The sequence below is a fragment of the Equus asinus genome, chromosome 14 (genome assembly GCF_041296235.1).
Source record: "Equus asinus isolate D_3611 breed Donkey chromosome 14, EquAss-T2T_v2, whole genome shotgun sequence".
Lineage (NCBI taxonomy): Eukaryota > Metazoa > Chordata > Mammalia > Perissodactyla > Equidae > Equus > Equus asinus.
Window position 1 is genome coordinate 26,159,806 of NC_091803.1, and position 21,019 is coordinate 26,180,824.

Here is a 21,019-nt window from a genome sequence, read left to right on the forward strand (position 1 = left end):
TTTTTTTGCGGGGGAGAGGGGAATTTAAAAGAATTTATTTGTTTAATTTATTTTTTTATTGCGGTAACATTGGTTTAGAACATTCTATAAATTTCAGGTGTACATCATTATATTTCTATTTCTGTGCACAGTAAGGAGTCTGCTCCTTAGCTTAGCACTCAAGACCCTTCGGGATCCCGCCCTCGCCTTCCTTCTCAGCCTCATCTCCCACCACACCCCATGTCTGCCTGTGCGTTTACAGGGGGCCAGAGGGAAGTTCAGGAGCCCAAAGGGGCTTCAAGCGACCTTCTTAGAGAAGAAATTAGGAAGCTCCAAGAAGACACAAGAGTTGACAATGCTGGAAGCTTCCAGATCTTTTTCACTCCCCAGCCCACATTGGTTCCATTTTAACCCAAAATCTGTCTCCTTGCTGGGATCAGCAGTAAAATCCTTAAATGAAGGATTGCAAGCTCACCCTAAATGTCATCGAGTCTAGTGTCTCGGGGACCAGCTGGGTGGTTTAAGTGAGGCTAGGAGTAAAGCAGCGGGCAGTGGTGGAGGCTGTGGTAAACTAGAGATCAATGTCCCATCTGAAGGGGGCAGCGCCTCCCTGGCCCCATCTGATTGTTGCTGTTTGAGGTTGTGGGCCCAGCCTGGCCAGATCTTCTGATTCTTCAGGAGAAAGCCAGAGTCTGGATTTGTCGGCAATATTTTCCCTATTTTTAGGATCCCATGTGGGCCAAACATAACGTGTTTGTGAGCGGGGGTCCAGTGTGTGCTCCCTTCATGAGAAACGCCTGGATGCTGGGCCGGGTCTTGATCATCACTGCGTCTTGGGTGGCCGGCACAGTGCCCAGTATCAGGGAGACCCAGAGGAAAGACTGAAGAGCTCAAGTTTCTTATAGGCATAAGGATTGGGTGAAAGGCATTCGTTTGTTCATTCATCCATATACTCCTTCAAAAAATATTTATCGAGCACTTGGTATGTACCAGGCACTGTCCTAGGTGCTAGGGGTCCAGTGGGAAGAGAGATGGGGAGTGTTGGGGGGCGTTTTAAATATTAAATAGATTAGTTAGGAAAGGTTCCCTGAGACGTTAACATTTGAGGAAAATGATCAAGGAGAGGAAGGGTAACCTGTTCAGCTATCTGAGGGAAGAATTCTCTAGGCGTAAGAAGTAGCATGTGCAAAGGCCCTGAAGCAGGAGTGTGTCCGGCATATTTAAGGATCAGCAAGGAGGCCAACGTGGCTGGAGTGGAGTGGGAGAGGGGGAAGCTAGTAGGAGATGAGGTCAGCGAGGTGATAGGGGGCAGATCACACAGGGCCTTGTAGGCCACAGTGAGGGCTTAGGTGCTCACTCTTGGTGAATTGGGAACCATGGGAGGTTCTGAGCAGAGAAGGGGCATAATCTGCCTTAGGTTATAAGAGGATCTTTCTGGCCACTGTGGAGACAGGGGCAGAAACAGGGAGACCCAAGCAGAGGCTACTGCAGCAATCCAGGTGGGAGATGGTGGTGGCTGGGACCGCTGGAGGCGGTCAGATTCTAGACAGGCTGCGAAGCTGGAGCCACAGACCAGACGTGGAGGTGTGAGAGAAAGAAATCAAGGATGGCGACAGATTTTGGAGCTGCCATTTACTAAGCTGCAGATGCATTGAGGACGTGCCCCTGCCCTCATGGGGCTCACAGCTTGTGGGCCATCTATCCAAGAATCACACACACAAAGGCAGAGTTATAAGGTGACTGGGCACCTCATAGGAGGAGGCCAAGGGGCCACGAAAGCTTATAATAGGGGGAAGTGTGTTCCCGGAAGGGGAACAGCACGTGTGAAGTCCTTGTGGTGAGAAGGAACACGAGGAGTACAGGAGGGAAAGGGGGAGAAGGTGAGAGGAGGTGGAAGGTGAGAGGAGGGGGGAAGTCGGTGCAGGCAGGGGGTGTGCGTGGAGAGGCCGGCGGAGGCCAGTCCTGGGTTCACGTGAAGGGATTTGGACGTTATCCTTTGGGAGGGCATCAGAGGGATTTGAGCAGGAGTGCGCGTACTTGTGCGCGCGCGCGTTTGACGTGACAGAGCTGTGTTTTCCAAGTGTCCCTCCGGCTGCAGTGTGGAGCATGGGTTGGACAGAGGCCCGAGTGGAGGCCCGCGAGCCCGGGAGGGCTGTTGCCCTGGTCCTGGCCTGGTCCTGGCCTGGGCCGGGTGGAGGCCCTGCGGAGCCTCAGGACCGGGCGGGTCGGACCGGGCGGTGAGAGCGGAGGCGGCCCCCGGGCTGCTGTTGAGTCGCATCCGCAGGCTCGCCCTGCGCGCTCCTGGGGACGCTGCTGTCCGGGGAGGGTGGAGCGACGCCGCTGGGGTTAGAGACGCCGGGTCGCGCCACGGGCCTCAAGGGAGGGGCAGAGGCGAAAGGCTAGGGCTCTCATTTCCTCTCACATTCTGAAACCCTTCTTTTCTTTTCAAAGGTGAAACATGTCGCAGCTTCATTGACCTGGCCCCGGCATCAGAGAAAGGTCAGTGTGGTCCCCGCTCGCCCTCTCCAGAGACACTTCCCCGCCCAGGTGGCATCCCGCGGCCCTGAGAGCGTCTGCTGCAGCGCCCTGGGAGCAGGCAGCCGGCAGCCTGGGCGCAGCTCCGAGTTTCCCCGCGTCCGCGAAGCGGGAGGGGCGGGTGGAAGAAGATGGGCTCGCCTTCCCCGCCCAGGGGACCGGGCCTGGGAGTCATCACCCTCCCGTTGCTTCCACTGCACGCTGGGACTCTGCTGGAGGGAGGATGCGTGTGTGGGAGTTGGGCTCAGGCAGGACTAGCGTTGGGGGGATTGCCTCCAGCTGTAGGATTTGACCTGGCGGGCGGAAAGCCAGGGGTCACGCCTCTGTCGTCTCACAGGCGTGGGGTGGTCCAGCCTGACTGCACGCTGCTGTGCACATCTCACTGGTATGCAGGGCCCAACGGCAGAGATTCGGAGCCGCCGGTGGTGCTCAGAGCTGGACAAGGCAGGAGCAGGATGATTCAGAGCAGGCCGCAGCTTGTGTAGGGGGCACTGCAGTCAGGATTAGGTTTAGCTGCAAGTAATAGTGACCCCAGATAACTGGCTTCAGCGGAGAAATTTACTTCTCTCCCTTATAAAAGTTTGAAAGTAGGCATCCAGAGTGGCTGTGCTCCATGAAGTCCTCAGGATCCAGGCCCCTGCTGTCCCTTTTCTATCATCCTTCTGACCTTCGTCCTCATGGTTTAAGAGCGCCAGCTGTCACGTCTGCATTCTAGGTAGCAGGATAGATGAAGGGCAAAGAAGAAAGGGGAAAGCTTGTATGTCACTTCTAAGCTTCTCAGAAATTTCCCCACCAACACCTGTTCATATCTCCTTGGCCAGAGCTTGGTCACAGGGCCACACTCGGCTGCAAGGGAGGCTGGCAAAGGTGTCTTTATCCTGGCACCTCTGTGCTCAGCTAAAAGTCAGGGGTTTTATTATCATGGAAGAACAGGAGAATGCCTACTGGAGGACGTGCTGCCATAGGGGCATGGCTGCTCCCCACCCGCCTCCCCGCTGCCACCAAGAACCACTGCCGAGAGAGAGCAGGTGGGCAGGTCTCTTCAGACAGCCTGGAAATGAGAGGAAGGCTATGCTCCTGAGAGTTGGGGTGGGGAAACTGAGGCAGAGGTCCACTCAATCTGTCCCACTATGGGGAGCCTTGGCATGGCTCATGGGAAATTCTTGGTTCCAGGATGTGTAGCCACCCACGCCCCCTGCTGGTGGGGCCAAGTTGTGCAGCATCGGGAAGTTCAGGGACCTCCAGGGCCACCTCTCTGAGCCCTCCCAGGTGTTGGTGAGGGGAGGCGGGGAGCATGGACCATGTGTCATGGAGGCTGGTGATGTTCCTGTCTCGCAGACACCGTCTCCTTGGAGAGCTCCAGCCAAGTGGCAGTTGGTGAGACCGAGGGGCACATGAAAGGAACCCACAGGGCCCAGGCCCAGGCAGAGGCCAGGCCCTTGCTGAGCAAGCTTTCAGGAGTGGGGCTGCCTCCTCTGTTTCCTCAGCGTCCCCATGGCTGGGTCCCTGGGGCCATGTGGCCATCCCTGAAGTCTTGGGCTGAGCAGCTCGGGTCACGGCTTCCAAACTGGGGTCTCAGGAGACACTAGGAATATCCCTGTGGAGAAATGGCTGCCCTGCATTGAGCGGCTGCTGTGTGCCAGGCACTGTGGCAAGCATTGTGCATGTATTAACCGAGAAACTTCCCCACAACCTCGTGAGGGAGGGGCTGTCATTCTCACCTGACTTGGCGGATGAAGAAACTGAGGCTTAGAGACATTAAGCCACTGAAGTCTCACATGTCCTAAGGGGCGGAGCCATGCTCCTCTGTGCCCTGTGTTGTGCTGCATCTTAGAAGCCAGCACCTGGGGCAGCCCTCTGGGATGCACATCCCAGGATCCCCAAGGCCGTGCAGTTCCTGGGTCGACTCTGCTCCAAATCTGGCTTCCAGGAAGCAAGGGCCCATGTGTGTGCATGTGTGTGTGTGTGTGTGAGTCTGGTTGAGGGTGAGTGTGTGCATGCATGAGCAGGCACTCCTGTGAGAGAGTGTGCATGTGTCTCGTGTGTACATGTGTGCATGCTGATGGGCGAGCATGTGTGAGCGTGGAGAAGGGTACACTTGTGCACAAGTGTGTATGCCTGTGTGCCCATGTGAGCAGATGTGTGTGTCCAAGTGTGAGCACACATGGATGTGTGTGTGCAGTGTGCATGTGGACTTGTGTACACGTGTGTGTGTCCGTGTACAGTGCAGGTACGTTGTTCGTCCATCCTTCCAGGGGGCATCAGACCTTTACTCCTGCTGCTTTTCGTGACCGAGGGCCCAGAGAGTTCGCATCTTAGTTTTACTTGCCTCGTGCTCTTACTTTCAGGGCTTGGCGGCCACACCGAGGGCCTTCTGGCAGTGTGTATGAAACTGTTTATGCGGAGGCTGAGTTGGGGCTCTGCCGCCGAGTGGCAGAACGATTTGCCTGGCTTGCTGCCTCTCACATACTTGAGCACTCCCACTGGGCGGTGAAGTTTGGCTGTGGCAGCCCCCGTGGCCTCTCCCCGGACTTCTGGGCCTGGCCCTCCCAGGGTCACCTGCAGGGTGTGGTGCTCACGGATCCATCCATTTGCTCACTGGGGCCTCACACACTGACTGTCTGTTTCACAGATGAGGAGCCCGAGCTGCAGAGAAGAGTGACTTCTTCAGGGCCCCACAGGAGTCTGGGGCCGATGTTAGGGCCAAGGTGCGCTCTCCCCCAAAGAACACGCTTCTCCTTGATTCTCACCTTTGCCTTGGCTCTCTGTGTGACTTCCCTCCTGGTCTGCAAAATATGATAGTAATCATGACACTGACACTAAGTGGCCTTCATGCAGTGCTTACCATGTGCCAGGCGCTGTTCTGAGAACTTTACACACACATTGGCTCATTTAATCCCCACTTTACAGATGAGGAAACTGAGGCACAGAGAGTTAATTGATTTGCCCAAGCTCACACAGTTAGGACACTGGGATTTGAACCTGAGCAGTTTGACTCTTAAATACCTGGTTCTTCTGCTGAAAAGCTAGGTCTCTGAGATGCTGTGTGTGTGTGGGGTTGAGGGTCAGTGTGTGTATGCGTGAGCAAGTGCTGCTGTGAGAGTGTATTCATGTGTGCTTCATGCTTACACGCCGATGGGGCAAGCCCATGTGAGTGTGGGGCGTGTCCACGTGTGCACATGTGAGGGTGTGTGTGCAGGGCCTAGATGTGTGTCTGAGTGTGAGCATGCATGGCTGTGTGTGCAAGTGTGAGCATGCGTGTGGGCTGGGTGATAGCCCTTCCCCCTTTGCCGAGACAGCTGAGCTGAGTTCAGGCTTCCTTAGGCTGGTGCTTCCTTTCATAACCTCCTTCCACCCGGCAAACCGCAGACACGCTTTCAAGGTCCTTCTCAAATGGCACCCCCTCTTTGCCATTTTTTCCAATACCCTCCTGCCCCGTGCTCCCCGACCCTCTCCCTGGAAAAATATTTGTCTGTCATCAGTGTTCTTACCACGGCAGGCATTTTTCTTCATTTGCCTGACCATTCTAGTTCTGTGTTCCACATGGGAAATAGCTCTTCATTTTACGCTAGCCTAAGCCACATCCATTTTTCATCAGGATTCCTGCCACAATCTTTTAACTGGTTACCTCCTTCCATTTTTGTGCCCTGATTCACTTGTAGTCAGAATGATCTTTTTAAAGCAGAAAACATCTCATGTGACTCCCTGTTTAAAACCTGCCCTTGGCTCCCAGTACACTCAGAGTAAAAGTCAGTGTCCTCATTGCGGTCTGCAAGGTCTGTGGGGTCTGGCCCTGCACCTCCAGGATCTCATCTCCTGCAGCCTCCCCTCCCTCGCCACACTCCAGCTCTCCAAATTTTGTACTGTTCCTCGAGTCAGCCAAGCTAGTGTGGGCCCCAGGGCCTTTGCACTTGCTGCTCCCTGCTCCTGGGACACTGTTCTCTCAGCTCTCTGTGCAGCTGGTCGCTTCTCATCTTTCAGGTTTCAGTTCAAGTGTCACATCTTCACAGGGAAGACTTCCCTGAACATCCCCTGTAGCACATCTCTTCCTCCTGCCAAGTCCCTCTCCCCTTTCATTGTTTACTTGTCTTCAGATCACTTATTACCACCTGAAATGTAGTCCGTGCCTTTTTGACTAATAGCGGACTCCCCCAACAGACTGTCGGCTCTATGGGGGCAGGAGTCTGGTCTTGTTTGTGACTCACAGTATGCCTAGTACCCAGAGCAGTGCCTGGCACCGATGGCTGCTCCATGAGACCTGTCGAATGAAGGAAGAATTGCAGTGATTTTTAATAGTGTACATGTTGTTACAAGAAGGGTAATAATGCCTAAATGTATAAATAGAAATGAAAGTCTCTTATAAGCCCACCCTTAGCTATTCACTAGTAATGGTTTGGTTTATCAGTCCTTGAAGATAGATAGATAGATAGATAGATAGATAGACAGACAGATACACACATACATATATACTTATATATATAATCACAGATTGCTTTTCACGTCAGTATGTAGAGCTCACCCTCATCTTTTGAAACAACTGTATAATATTCCATCACAAAGAGACAATTTATTTAGCCAAGCCCTACAGCTGGACATTCCGATTATGCCCCACTGTACTTTGAGCATCCTGAATGATAGTGAATAAAAGTCACCTGTACACATATCTTTCTCCCTCACAAGACTGAGGCCCTCTGAGGGTAGCAGTGCTTTCTTATTTGCCCCTGGGCCTCCAGGGCCCAGACCCGCACTGGAGCACCAGTGGCAGAGCAGAGTAACAAAGGTCTGCACGGCAGGCCGTGGGAGGCAGAGGAGGGGGAATGAATTAAAGATGCCTGAGCAATTTATGGAGATGAAATGTGCAAATGCAGATAAACAGCAATGTCTACATGTTGTGAACTTGACACCGAAAATGCAGAGGAAAAGCTTCTCCTCAAGGCTTTCCTTGTCTCTCAAAATCTCGGTCTCCTATTCACTGGGGCAAAATTTTCCTCCCAAATAATCGTGACCAACTGGAGAATCTTCAAGCCTGCTGTATTGGTCAGCAGTAGCCACCAAATGCTATGTAACCGGCCATCCCAAAACTCAGTGGCGTTCAGTGTTTATTTTTTGCTTGCATCCAAGAGTGGTCTGGTTATTTCTCTATAAGTGACCAAAATATCTGGGTGAGGTAACAAACATTCATTCCCTCGGCAGACGCTGATGGAGCAGCCTGTGTGTGCCAACACTTCCCACGGGCCTGCCAATCCCACAGTCAGCTCCTGAGCGGCAGCTCTGTGCCACGCTCTGGACAGGCCCGGGTGGGGCAGAGAGGAATGAGGCGAAAGGCTCTGCCCCGCAGGAGAGAGAGAGCTCAGTAAACAGCCGTCAGATGTCGTGCAAGGACTCCAGCCAAGAAATAAAGATCCAGCCTCTGCTGGAAAAGGCTGGAGGACATGGTGGCTCCAGCCTAGGTCGCTGCAGAGAGCCTTGAGGATGCTCTGGTGTTCCTCCCTTTGTTATAGTCACAGGACTCCCCAGTAAAGATCTGTCCCGTCGTTTGTCAAGGTGTGACATGGTGAGATGTTCCTAAACCCCAGGTTGTGTTCGTTCTGGGGGCCAGGTTGAGGGGACAGAGACGCAAGACGGCTAACTGCACAAGCACATTTAAAACCTTTGCTTGCATCACTTGCACTAACATTTCATTGGCCAAAGCCAATGGGAGCTGACCCTCCCAGGTAGACGGGTTCTTACTGTGAATGAATGAAGAATGAATGAATGAATGAATGAGTTGAGCCTCTCATGATGCACATTTGCCATCAAGGCTGCACCAGTAACCTCCTAACTGCCCTTCTCAAAGCCCATCCACACACACAGTGGAATACTATACAGCAACGAGAACGGACAGATGCCAGCTGCTCGCAGCAACGTGGATGTTAAGCAAAATAAGCCAGATCCAAAAGGATATGTACCCTATGATTCCATTTATGGAAAACAGGCAGAACGAATCTTTCCTGTTAGAAGCCAGGGCAGTGGCGGCCTTGAAGAACAGGCGTGACTGAGAGGGCGCGTGCCGAGGGCTCTGGCAGCTGGCGATGTTCCGTCTCTTAATCTGGGCTGTTACACGGATGTGTTCCGTTTGTGAAAGTTCATCAGGCCTCACAGTTGTGATCCGTGCACTTCTCTGTATGTATGTGACCCTCCAATAAAAAGTAAAACAAAAACTCCCCACACTGAATTCTAAGTTATCTTTCTAAAATGAAAATCCAGCGAGATCAGGCTCCTGCTTAAAACCCTTTCCTGGCTCCCAAACGTACAGAGGACATTTTGACATGGCGTTCATGGCCCTCAGTGATCTAGTGCTTGTCTGCCTTTTTCATTCTACCTCCTACAGTCCCTGACATGGAACTTGTGCTCCAGCCCTGCCTCCCTCCCTGCATACATTTCCCCCAAACTCACCTTCATCTTTCGTGCCTCTGTGCCTTTGCATATACTGTTCTCTCTGCCTGACTTGCCTTTACCACCTCTTGTTTGCCTTGAAAACTTCTATGCATCCTTCAAAACTCAGCTGGGACATGACCTCTTCTGGAAAGCCACCCCTGAACCCCAGAGGTACCCACAGTGACTGGTCCTCTTAGCACCCATCGCACTGCAGGGAGGTCATCTCCTCCACCAACTGGACAGTCCCCGAGGACAGGAACTGGATCCTGTCCTTCCTGTGGCTCCCGTGCCCCAGATGGGGTTGGCACACCGCAAGAATTTAGTAAAGGTTTGTTGAATGAAGGAAGGAAGGAAGGAACAGGGGCCATGCTATAGACACTGGGTGGCCCGTTTGGGTTTGGAAATCTGGATCCTGACTCCGGAAGCCAAAGTCTCATCTGACCCACCGGGCTGAGCCATGTTTTAAGTCATCCCTGCTCCCTGGCCCCGTTTCCCAGCCAGCTGGATTTCCGGCAGCCGCTAGTGGGCAATTTTTGTGAGACAATCTCCAGAGCTCATAGGTTTCATTTGTTGAATATTTCAGGGATGTGTAGCACTGTGGCAGCTGCACGGCCACAATCCTGAGCCTTTGTGAGTCATGTCTCACTTCAGCTCCTATAATAGTCTCTTGTTGGCTTCCTCAACCTCTCTGTTCTCCGTCTGAAATCGATTGACAATTCTGCTGCTCACTTAATTTATTTAGTGAATTTTATTGATTTATGTCATAGAACTGAAACGTGCATAGATCAGAACAGGCTGAGCGGGGAAGGGAGAGGGGACCCAGCTTCCACAGCTGCCCAAACTCTGACATCGGAGCTGCAAACGGGTCAGCCTGCTGGCTGCGCCCCGAACGTGCAGGGTGGCCGGCGCCTCCTTGTGCCTGCGCGTCAATCCCGGGCGATCTGTTCACCCCTGGCTGCCTAGGGAACTCTCCAGCAACCCTCATGAGCCAACCCGAAGGTCCTGCCTCTGCAAAGTCCTCCCTCAGCCCCAGACTGCCAGTCGCTCCTGCTCCATCCTCCCAAGTCAGCAAGTACACGCCTGCGGTCCAGGGCTGACAAGGTAGAGTCTGATTCTTTCATCCCAGTGCGACAGACACTTCAGGACTGAGAGAGGCAGGAGCCTGGCCACAGTGGTTCATGCGTCCATTGTTCCCCTCACCTGCCATTCCCAGACAACAGCATGATAATTCTTGCAGCCCTCTGGCCGAGCGTGGGAATCATCAATCGTCTGAATGGCCCTGGTCCATCTGCGGAGGCCAGACATGGGGGAAGAGTCAATCTGTGAATCAGGGGCCCAGACTGGGTGGACAGAGGGCTGTGGAGGAATGATGACAGTCTGGTAAGGCTGCGTGGAGGGGGGCCATGTGGGGAGGTTCGTGAAGGATGAGTGGCATTCCTTCTAGTGTTTAATGGGCACCAGGGGAGGTCATTTCTGGTAGAAAGGATGGCATGTGCAAAAGAGTGAGACCAGTGTCCTCAGTGCTGGGCACATGGCAAGTGTGTGGCAGATGTTTGCTGAATGACTGAAGAGTGGAAGGAAGGTAGAGCCCAGAGAGGTGAAGTACCTTGCTCAAAGTCACACAGCAAGTTTAGGTTAGAGTCAGGCTCACTCTCCAGGCTCCTGAGGTCTTTTAAGCAGCACCCTGCCCACCTTGCTATCTCCACTCAACCTTTCTTGTCCCATTCTTCCTTCCCACCCAGCCCTCCAGCCTCATTTTCCCCAGCATCATACACCGTCCTCCACTGCCCTCCTTCTAAAGTGCTGGTTCTGCCGCTTTCTGCTCTGAAATTCTGGATTCCTCTCATTACGAGCTCCTTTTAAAGGTGACTGAATCCCTCCGCCTGGTGGAGGACTGCTCCTGGAGATCACAGCATCTAGTAATTGCTTGAGTTGCTCTAATTCCAATTATTCACGATTATCTTTCCAGGTAATTGGGTGTGGGTAGTCGCCTTCTCTCTCTCTCAGAGAGCGGCATATTGACCCCGAATGGTGGCCAGCTTTCATGTTTCATAATTGGAAACAGTCTCTCCATGGTGAGAAGACTCTGTTAAGTGTGAACAGTGGTAATTTAAATTTCTAAATGACTCTGTGCTCTTATCATACTTTGGTGTGAAAATTACCTCGGATGCTTAAATCTAGCCCTTCGCCCGTCTGAACAGAGGTTTCAGCGGTGTTGGGGAAGTAGGGCTTGCTGAGCTGCATAGGGCCTGAGGAATTTGAAGGATGGCTCCTTTCCACATCTCAGGACAGTCTTTCCATGGGCTGGTTCCTCCTGGACCTCTCCCTGGAGTGGGATTTGCCTTGAAGACCCTTCCATTTGGCCCAGGCCCTGCGTTCACAAAGAGCCTTCCCTTTAGACCTATGATGATTCCTTCAAATGAAGTTAGACATAGAGTTACAAATCAGGGTCACCACGTACAGTTGTGCAGGTTACTCACTGTGCAACTCTGGGGGTCATAATTCATACTGTGGTCTATGTGAATAGCATAGGGTTGGGCAGTACAGATCCGGTACAACTGTATGTGGGGACCAGGGATACATAGACAGGGTTAAAAGAAGACAACATTCATCATACAAGTCTATACCGGCACCTCATTGCTGAACCACACTGCCTGCGATGAGCTGGGAATTCGTAACCCTATTTGTCATGTTTCCTTCTTTTAATCGATATGATTTCATTGGTATAACTTACAAACAGTGAAATGCACAGGTTTTAAATGTCTAGTTCAATGAGTTTTGAGAAATGCATACGTCCATGTAACCCATACCTCTGTCAAGATATAGAAGCAGGGCCAGTTTCCTGGCCATGTGCCCTGCATGGTCACCTAGGGTCCCGTGCATGGAAGGGTCCTACATCTTGTTTAACCCTCTGTCACTGTCTTGAAATTCTTAATACTTTTTTATAAGGGGCCCTGCATTTTTATTTTGCACTGCCTTCCCATCTGGGCTGTGTCCTGCACCCCTCCCCATAACATTATTCACTTACTATTTCTCTTTACATTTGATTCACTTAGAAAGTCTCATTATTTTAGCCTCACCCTGAGCGATGATATGTGTCAATTCGTGGTTTTAGTATGCTGGGTTATTTTATCCAAGATGCTTTAAAACAAGTGATAATAATACTAATACCAAAAACTTACTTCTGTTTTGCCAACATGCCAGACCCAGCCGACCCCCTAACAACCTGATGAGGTTTGTGCCGTTGTTCCACTGTGTCAGAGATGGGGAGACTGAGGCCCAGAGGGGTTAAGTCATCTTGCCCAAGACCACAGGGGTGGTGAGTGGCGGAACTGGTTGGAACGCGGGCAGGTGGGTTGCAGAATCCTTGTGCTTCATCATTCCACTGATTGCCTTGAAACGAGCTGCTGGAATAGCAAAGAGGCCAACAGCACCGCGGCTGGGGACGGGCTGAAATCTAGCGAAGGAGAGGACATAGTGGGCATTAGCCAGGCGGGCTGGGAGGAAGGGCCGTCATCCATGTGGGATGACACTTGTGACTCTCCACGGCCCTCGTGCCTCACGTACCTTCCTCTGCTTCCCTCTTGTTCCACTTCCAGTTCCAAGATCGGAGTCCAACCCTCACGCACAGACCGTCAGGCTGGAAGGGCTCAGAGATAAGAAAACTGCTCCATTTTGCAGATAAGAAAACTGAGGCCCCAAGAAAAATCTCTTGGTGGCTGCCATGGACTGAGTAGAGTGACTGTGCCTACTGCATACCAGTCCCTAAGGAATGGGGTCCCTGCCCTGGGCAGCCTCCCCCAGCCCAGCCCTGGCAGTATTGAGCACCTGCTGCATACTAGTTCCTGCATACTAGGCACCTTATCCCATTGAATCCTCTCAACAGCCCCCAAGGAGGTAGGATCATCATCCCCTTTTCCAAGTCGGGAAGCTGAGGCTCCGGCAGGTTAAGAAACTTGCTGCGGGTCCAGGCTATGGCAGAGCTGGGGTCCCACACAGAACTCTGAGTGCTGTGTTAAGGCAGAGCATGGGCTCTGGATTCCCGTCCCGACTCTGCCTTGCTGGCTGTGGGACCTCAGGCACGCCACTCATCCTCCTCACGACGCACTGTCTTCATCCGTGAAATGGGGACAACAGCATCCACTTCGTGAGATTCTTCTAGCTCCAATGAAGTAACCCGCGTGAGGGGCTGGCACAGGGTCTGGCTCACTCACCACCAGCTTGAATATTCCGTTTGATCCCCCATCCCCTCAGGATGGCCCCGCCAGCGAGAAAGGCAATTTGGAGAGTGACTCACTTTGTATGTGTGTACTCGAGTACATTCAACGAGCCTTCATGGAATAGCGCACAGCATCCCATTCACTGCTGGGCGCTTCCACGCGCCTTTTTCATTTAATTCTTTTGACAGCTCTCTGGAGTAGGTGCTATTATCTCTGGTTTACACCCAAGGAAACAGACTCAGCAGTTGAGCTGCTTGCCTGGGGTCACACAGCAAAATGACATACCCCACCATTCCCGCTCTCTCTGCCCCACCGCGCGGGTCTTTCCCCCCTGCCTGCTGCCTCCTGGCCTCTCCCGCTTCTCAGGCCCGGGGAGCTCTGTGGTCGGTGCTGCTGCGCGTTCTGACCCGGTCAGGCGGCCCCAGCGGCTCCCAGCTGTCGGGGGCTTCCTAGAGCAGAGGGGGCGGCAGCTGAGGGGCCCCAGCCCCTCTGCTCCTCACGGCCCATCTGCTGGCTCCTGCAGCCTCATCCTTTGCAGCCATCTGCCGGGCTCCCTGGCACCGTCTGGGATGTAACACAGAATCCCCAGGCAGGCCGCCTTTAGCCTGTGCGAGGAGCAGAGGGGCTCACGCCCTGAGGCCGCCCGTGCCTCGGAGCCGCCAGGAACTGCGAACTCCAGCGAGGCCCTTTCAGAAGGCACGTTCCCAGGGCGGGAGCCCCGTCCCGTCCCGCGTGCTGCCCAGGAGCGGCCCCGCAGGCCTGGCGCGGGCCCGGGAGCCTGCCCGCCCGCCTCCCCGCCTTCCTTCGCTTCGCTTCGATAACCCCCGAAATTTCCCTTTGAGTCTACGAAGTCCTGCGTTTCTCGGCCCCTGCTGGTCTGCAGAAGCCCCGGCCTCTCGGGCCTCTGACTCCCAGCACGCGTTTGGCTCGCTGCCCAGCGGCCGCCGCGGACCGGCGGGCGGGGGCTAGGGGGGCCGGGGGCCGGGGGGGGGGGGGGGGGGGCGGGGCGCTGCTCTGGGCGGATGGGGGGCAGGGTGGGCCCTGCGGGGGCGCAGCGCCGGTGTGCCTGCCCCGCTCCGGTGGCGAGGGCGGAGGCCGCTGATTTACTAGTTTTTAAATGTTTCGATCTTTTTGGTAACAGCCTTATTGAGATGTAATTACTTAGCATACAATTTGCCCACTTTAGGTGTGCAGTTGTTAGTATATTCACAGAGTTGTGCAACCATCACCACTATCAGTTGTACAACATTTTCGTCGCCCTGAAGAGAAACCCTATTTCCTTTAGCCTTCAACCCTCAATCCTCCATCCCCCACAGACCTAGGCAACCACCAATCTCCTTTCTCTCTCTGTATGTAGATTTACCAATTCTGGACACGTGTAAACGGAATCATGTAATATGAGACTTGTGACTGGCTTCTTTCACTTAGCATAATGTTTGCAAGGTTCATCCACATTGTAGCATTTATCAGTACTTCATTTCTTTTTATTGCCAAATAATATTTCATTGTACGGATATACCACATTGTGTTAATCTACTCATTATTTTTTATCTATTAATTCTTTTTTTGTTTTTAACCCAGGGCAAGCCACTCCATATTCCTTCCTTCCTTTGTAAATTGACACCTGAGCTAACATCTGTTGCCAATCTTCTTTTTTTTTTCCTTTTTCTTCTTCTCCCCAAAGCCCCCCATTACGTAGTTGTATATTCTGATTGTATATTCTTTTTAAAATTGGGAAATGTAGTACAATTCAGAAAAGTACATTAAATATATAGCTTAACAAATTATGGTAAAGCAAAAACTTTATTACCACTGAGATCAAGAAAGAGGTCATTGACAGCCCCCTGTGTGCCCCTTCCTGAGCACTGAGAACTCCAGTCCCCAAAGCAGAGTAATCACTGCCTTGCTCAAGTGGACAGCAGGGGCTGGCAAAACAGGGCCCACCACCTGTCTTTGTGAATAAAGTTTTATTGGAACACGGACACACCCATTCCCTTATGTATGTCCACGGCTGCTTTCATGCTCCAACAGCAGAGTCAGCACTTGTGACAGAGACGGTATGGCCCACAAAATGTAAGATATTTCCTCCCTGGCTCTTTACAGAAAGGGTTAGCTGATTCTGCTTCATAGTTTACCAAGTATGCAAACCTAAATATGATAGATACGGTTGTTTTTGAAGCTTCTCCATAAATGTGATCATTTGGTGTCCTTTTCTGTGTCTGGCTTTGTTCAACATTGTGTTGCACACTGTCTTAGTCTGTTTGGACTGTTCTAACAGAATACCACAGAGTGGGTGGCTTGTAAACAACAGAAATATATTTCTTACAGTTCCAGAAGTCAAGGTGCTGCAGATTTGGTGTCTGGCGAGAGCCCGCTTCCTGGTTTATAGGCAGCCATCTTCCTGCTGTGTCCTCACAGGGCAAAAGGGATGAGGGAGCTCTCTGGGGTCTCCTCTATAAGGGCACTAATCCCACTCATGAGGGCTCCATCTTCATGACCTGATCACCTCCCAAGTGCCCCCCGCCCAATACCTTCATAGTGGGAGTTAGAATTTCAACGTATGAATTTGGGGGTGGGGGGGGAGACACAAACATTCCGTTTATAACAATCCTGTAGCCGTAGTTTGTTTATTTTCATTGCTGTGTAATATCTCGTTGTATGACTATACCACTTTCTATTTGTTCATTCTACTTTAAGTGAATATTTGGGTCATTTTCAGTTTTTATTATGAAAAATTCTGCTGGTTCTTTTTTTTTTTTTAAAGATTTTATTTTTCCTTTTTCCCCCAAAAGCCCCCCAGTACATAGTTGTATATTCTGGTTGTGGCATGTGGGATGCCGCCTCAGTATGGCTTGATGAGTGGTGCCATGTCCGTGCCCAGGATCCGAACCGGCGAAACCCTCTGCTGGTTCTTCAAGTGTGGTCCCCAGACCAGCAGCATCTGCATCACCTGGGAGCTTGTTGGAAATGTGAATTCTCAGGCCCACCCTAGACCTCCTGGACAAGAAACTCTGGGTCTGGGGCCTGCAGTCTGTGGGTGACAGGCCCTCCGGGTGAGCCTCCAGTTTGAGCCACTGCCCTCATGTTCACCTACATGTGGAATTGCTGGGTCACCTTTGTGTATCTTCAGTTTTACCAAGTAAAGCCATCTCATTTTCCCAAGTGGGGTGTCAGTTTACACCCCTACTAATGGGGTATGAGCATTCCCCTTGCTCCAATCTTGACAATACTTAGTGTTATCAGGTTTAAACATTTAGCCAAACTGATGGATGAGAAATGGTATCTCGTGATGGCTTTCAGTCTGCGTTTCCCTGATTACTAATGGGGTTGAGTATTTTCTCATGTTTATGGCTGTTTGGATTTTCTCTTGCATGAAGTGCCTGTTCATGCCCTTTGCCTGTGTTTCTATTAGATTGTCGGTCTTTTTCTTATGGATTTATAAGAGGGTTTTTCGGGAAAATATTAAAGATTGGCACCTGAGCTAACAACTGTTGCCAATGTTCTTTTTTTTTTCCTGCTTTTTTTCTCCCCAAATCCTCCCAATACATAGTTGTATATTTTAGTTGTGGGTCCTTCTAGTGGTGGCGTGTGGGACGCCGCTTCAGTGTGGCCTGATGAGCGGTGCCATGTCCGCACCCAGGATCCGAACCAGCGAAACTCCGGGCTGCCGAAGTGGAGCTCGCGAACTTAACCACTCGGCCACGGGGCCAACCCCTTTTGAAAATATTATAATCCTCTGTTGCTTATAGGTATTGCAAATTCCTTTTCTGACTCTGTGGCTTGCCTTTTCACAGACGTCTTTTGATGAACAGATGTTCTTGATTTTTTAAATTGTGGAAAAATATACATAATGTAAAATTTACCATTTTAACTATTTTTAAGTGTACAGGTCAGTGGCATTAAGTACAGTCACATTATTGTGCAACCATCACCACCATCCATCTCCATAATTTTTCATCTTCCCAAAGTGAACCTCTGTGCCCGTTAAACACTAATTCCGCATTCCCTCTGCCCCTGGCTCCTGGAAGCCACCATTTTTCCTTCTCTATGAATTTGTCTACTCTAGGTACCTCATTTAAGTGAGATCATGCAATATTTGCCCTATGTGTCTGCCTTATTTCACTTAGCTTAATGTCTTCAAGGTTCATCCATGTTGTCGCATGTGTCAGAAACAAAATGTTTTGGTATGGTCTGGTATATATATCACAATTTGTTTATCCATCTGGCGATGGACATTTGGGTTGTTTCTGACTTTTGGCTATCGTGAATAATACTGCTATGAACATTGGTATACAAATATCCATTCAAGTCCTTGCTTTCCTTTCTTTTGGGTATATACCCAGAAATGGAATTGCTGGATCAGGTGGTAATTCTATGTTTAATTTCTTGAGGAACCACCATGCCGTTTTCCATAGCAGGTGCACCGTTTTACATTCACAATGCACAAGGGTTCCAATTTCTCTACACCCCCACCACTTGTTATTTTCTTTTTTGTGGTGAGGAAGATTGGCCCTGAGCTAACATCTGTGCCAATCTTCCTCTATTTTGTATGTGCAACACTGCCACAGCATGGCTTGATGAGTGGTGCATAGGTCTGCACCTGGGATCCAAACCTTTGAAACCTGGGTCACCGAAGTGGAGCACACAAACTCAAGCACTATACCACTGGGCCGGCCCCAACACTTGTTATTTTCTGTTTTGATAATAGCCATCCTAATGGGTGTGAGGTGGTATCTCACTTTGGTTTTGATTTGTATTTCCCTAATGACTGGTGATGTTGAGCATCTTCCTGTGCTTTTAGGCCATTTGTATATCTTCTCTGGAGAAATATCTATTCAAATCCTTTGCCCATTTTTGAATTGGGTTGTTTGTGTTTTGTTGTTGAGTTATAGGAGTTCTTTATATATTCTGGATATCATACTTTATCAGATATATGATATGCAAACTATCAGATATACGATATGCAAACATTTTCTCCCATTTCGTGGTGGGCTTTTCTCTCTGTTGATAGTATCCTTTAATGCACAAAAACTTTCAGGTGAAGTCCAATTTATTTGTCTTTTCTTTTGTTGTCTGTGCTTTTGGTGTCATATCTAAGAGATCACTGCCAAATCCAGTGTTGTGAAGTTTCCCCTTATGCTTTCTTCTAAGAGCGTGAGCACACCCAGAACTTACTCACCTGTCCATCCATCCATCCATCCATCCATCCACCCACCCATCTAATCAACACTTGTTGAGCTCCTATTATGTGTCAGACACTGGGGATACGTGTGTTGATCTGTGCAGGTGCTACTGGGTCCTTCTTGATGTGACCTCAAAGCCTCATGAGCTCTGCTGACTCTCCAGCAGTAACCACACCACTTTTGCCCTCATGAAAAACACTCCAGGGCTGTTCCAGGCCCATTTCTCTGGAAACCCCTTGCCAACATTCATTTGTTCCTGCACTGTGCTGAGTGGAGGACAACCTTGGAGTCTCATTACTCTCCTTGTCTCTCCTTAAGATCGGATGATTGTCTCTGCTTCAAGATTTCTGAAAGTCTGTTATTCTCTCCATTACAGGACGGCTCATGGGGAGGTGGGGGAGGGAGAGGGTGCAGGGGCCCGCTTCAGTGATCCACTCAGCATCTCTGCTTTCTTTACTTCCCCCACGTTAGTAAGACTAGCTGCTGAAACAAAGACCCTTGTAAATCTTAGTCACTTTCCATGAGGAAACTTGGTTTTCTGCCACATGAAGTCCAGAGCAGGTGTCCCTGCAGCACGCCCCCTTCCACATGTTCATCCAGAGATCCAACTCCTTCCCTTGCCAGGCTCTGGAGTCTTCTCCATGTCGCCGGGTCGGGAAGGAGAGAGAGTAGAGGATGATGTGGGAGGTCCTAGGGGCCGGGCTTGGAAGCAGCTCACTTCATTTCCACCCACAGTCCTTTGGCTGGACCTGTCACTCGGCTGCATTCAACTACAAGGGAAATGTAGTTTAACCGTGTGCCCGCAAGGAAAAAGAAATGGGCCTTAAAGACACCTGAAAGTCTCTCTCATAGGCTCTGACTTCCCTTTCCCCCGTCCCCCAGCCCGGGGAGCTTTATGACGCCCGGAGTGCGGGGGAGAGGAGAGGTAGCCAGGGGGTCCTCTCTTTTAAATATATTATTTACAGTAAAAACTGTGGCTTTTGAACTTAAAAGTCCAGACCTTTGCAACTCAAAGCCTGTTCTCGCGGCCTGAGAGTAGCCGCTCTTTGCACCGCACCACCCCTCCCCTGCGGCAACGAAAGAGGGTGGGCAGGGCGGGGAAGGGCAGGGGTTCCGGAAGGCTGCAGGAAGCTCAGCTTACCTCTCCCAATACTAACCCCCACCGTTAGCCCAAGAATCCGCCGGTGCCTGCGCCCTTCTTCACAGTTTCCGGTTTCTTGCTCTTTTTGAAACCGGATCGCCCCGACCTGCTTTCAGGTGCTGGCTCCTCCCTGGTCCCCAGGGTTCCCCGGTGCTCACCAACAAAGGGCGCGCCGGCCCACGTGGAGGGCCCGGCTCGCTGTGGCCGTTCCCCGGGAGGGAGCGGGTTCAGAAAGGCAGAGCCTCGCCTCCATTTGGACAGGGGGTCTGCCTCGCCGTGCGCACGCTGCCCTTTTCGCTTTAAAGGATCCTCTTTCTTGCCACAGAAGTCGGAATCACAGCAGAATTTGGGGGGTTCTTCTCACTCCCTGTCACGCTTTTGACATCGCACCGCTGGCTCCGAGCAGCCCACTGGTCCCTGCGTTGTTAATCTTGTTTGAATAGAACTTGGGGGCCCTGGTGGCGGCGCTCTCCCATCCCGACACGACCCTGAGCCGTTGCCGCTCACGACGCCCATCCTGAGTCCAGCCTGCACAGCCGCGGAGGTCTCCTTCTCCACTCGGACGTCTGCCTGGTCCCTGCCAAGACTCCAGCAGGTGCTGAAGCACGCTGGCCTCAGGGAGGCCTTTGGGGAGCTTAGCATTTTGGACTCCTGGGAAGTCAATGGTCATCCTGTGTGAGCCTCTGCCCTCTCGTGAGACCATCTTCCTTGTTGACCGGAGGTCTGCAAAAGGGCACTGGTTCACCCCTACATCCTTCCCCTAGTGAGGCAGACCAGGCATGGACTAGGAGAGCGCTGCCTAAGGCCTTGGCACCATGGCTGGACTGGGGACTGGTGGGGATTTTTAGAGAAGAAGAAAGATGGACTACAAGGGCCAGAAGTCCGCTCAGGCTAGCTTGGGGGGACAGCCCCACTGGGCCAGGTGAGAAGTATCGGAAGACCAGAACTTAGAAAGGAGAAGGGGACTGACCAGGAGTCTTACCTCTATTCCTCTGCACATCTGCTTCTTCTTTGCTTGTGGTGATCCCTACAGTGACCGTAGCTCCGTTGTAGTCTACCCACCCTCCCGCTAAATCTCTAGGTCCCACTCGCAAAACCCCGACGAGAGAGAATCTGATTGGTTCAGCTTGGAGCTGGAAACAAGTCAGGTCCAATGAGCTGGGGCAGGGGGCGGGATCACACAGTACAGCCCCAGCGCTGTGGTCTCTTTAGAAGGGGGTGGGGTAAGGGAGGCAATGATTGGCAGAGCTACTGTGGCTGGGGGATGGGAAGTGAACCATTGTTTCTTAAGAGAAAGGAGGACTTTGAGCCAGAGGAACCCATAATCTGGGTTTAAATCCTGGCTCTGATTTGCAAGCCAGGTGACCTTACTGGCTCTGAGCCTCAGTTCTCTCGTTTATAAAGTGGGCCAGATCATCCCTCAGGAAGGGTTCCGTGAAATTAGCACCTCCTCTTCCTTCGAGGGGGTGGGGTTGATCCCCTGGGTCCTGGAATCGAGAGGTCTTAGATTACAATGCAGTGTGGCTCTCAGAGCCAGACCTAAC

The 21,019-nt window shown here is 51.6% G+C and overlaps 1 protein-coding gene and 1 long non-coding RNA gene across 6 annotated transcripts in view; one reads left to right on the forward strand and one right to left on the reverse strand.

Annotated features, from left to right (window-relative positions):
- Positions 1-21,019, forward strand: part of GSG1L (GSG1 like) — a 207,103-nt gene that overhangs the window by 73,464 nt on the left and 112,620 nt on the right. For 4 of the 5 annotated variants that reach the window (XR_011494210.1, XR_011494211.1, XR_011494212.1 and 1 more), the window contains exon 2: positions 2,431-2,478. Coding sequence is in view for 1 of the 5 variants with exons in the window: in XM_044747295.2 (XP_044603230.2) it covers positions 2,431-2,478 (48 nt within the window). In the remaining 4 variants the exon portion in view is untranslated. Of the gene's footprint in view, positions 1-2,133; positions 2,217-2,430; positions 2,479-21,019 lie in introns of those variants that run through there. The other variant, XM_070484652.1, reaches the window with a different exon arrangement.
- Positions 9,434-14,054, reverse strand: LOC139040190 (uncharacterized). The gene is made up of 4 exons (XR_011494213.1): positions 12,499-14,054; positions 12,114-12,388; positions 11,094-11,344; positions 9,434-10,287 (listed from the first exon to the last, which is right to left on the reverse strand). It is a non-coding gene; the product is annotated as an uncharacterized lncRNA (long non-coding RNA).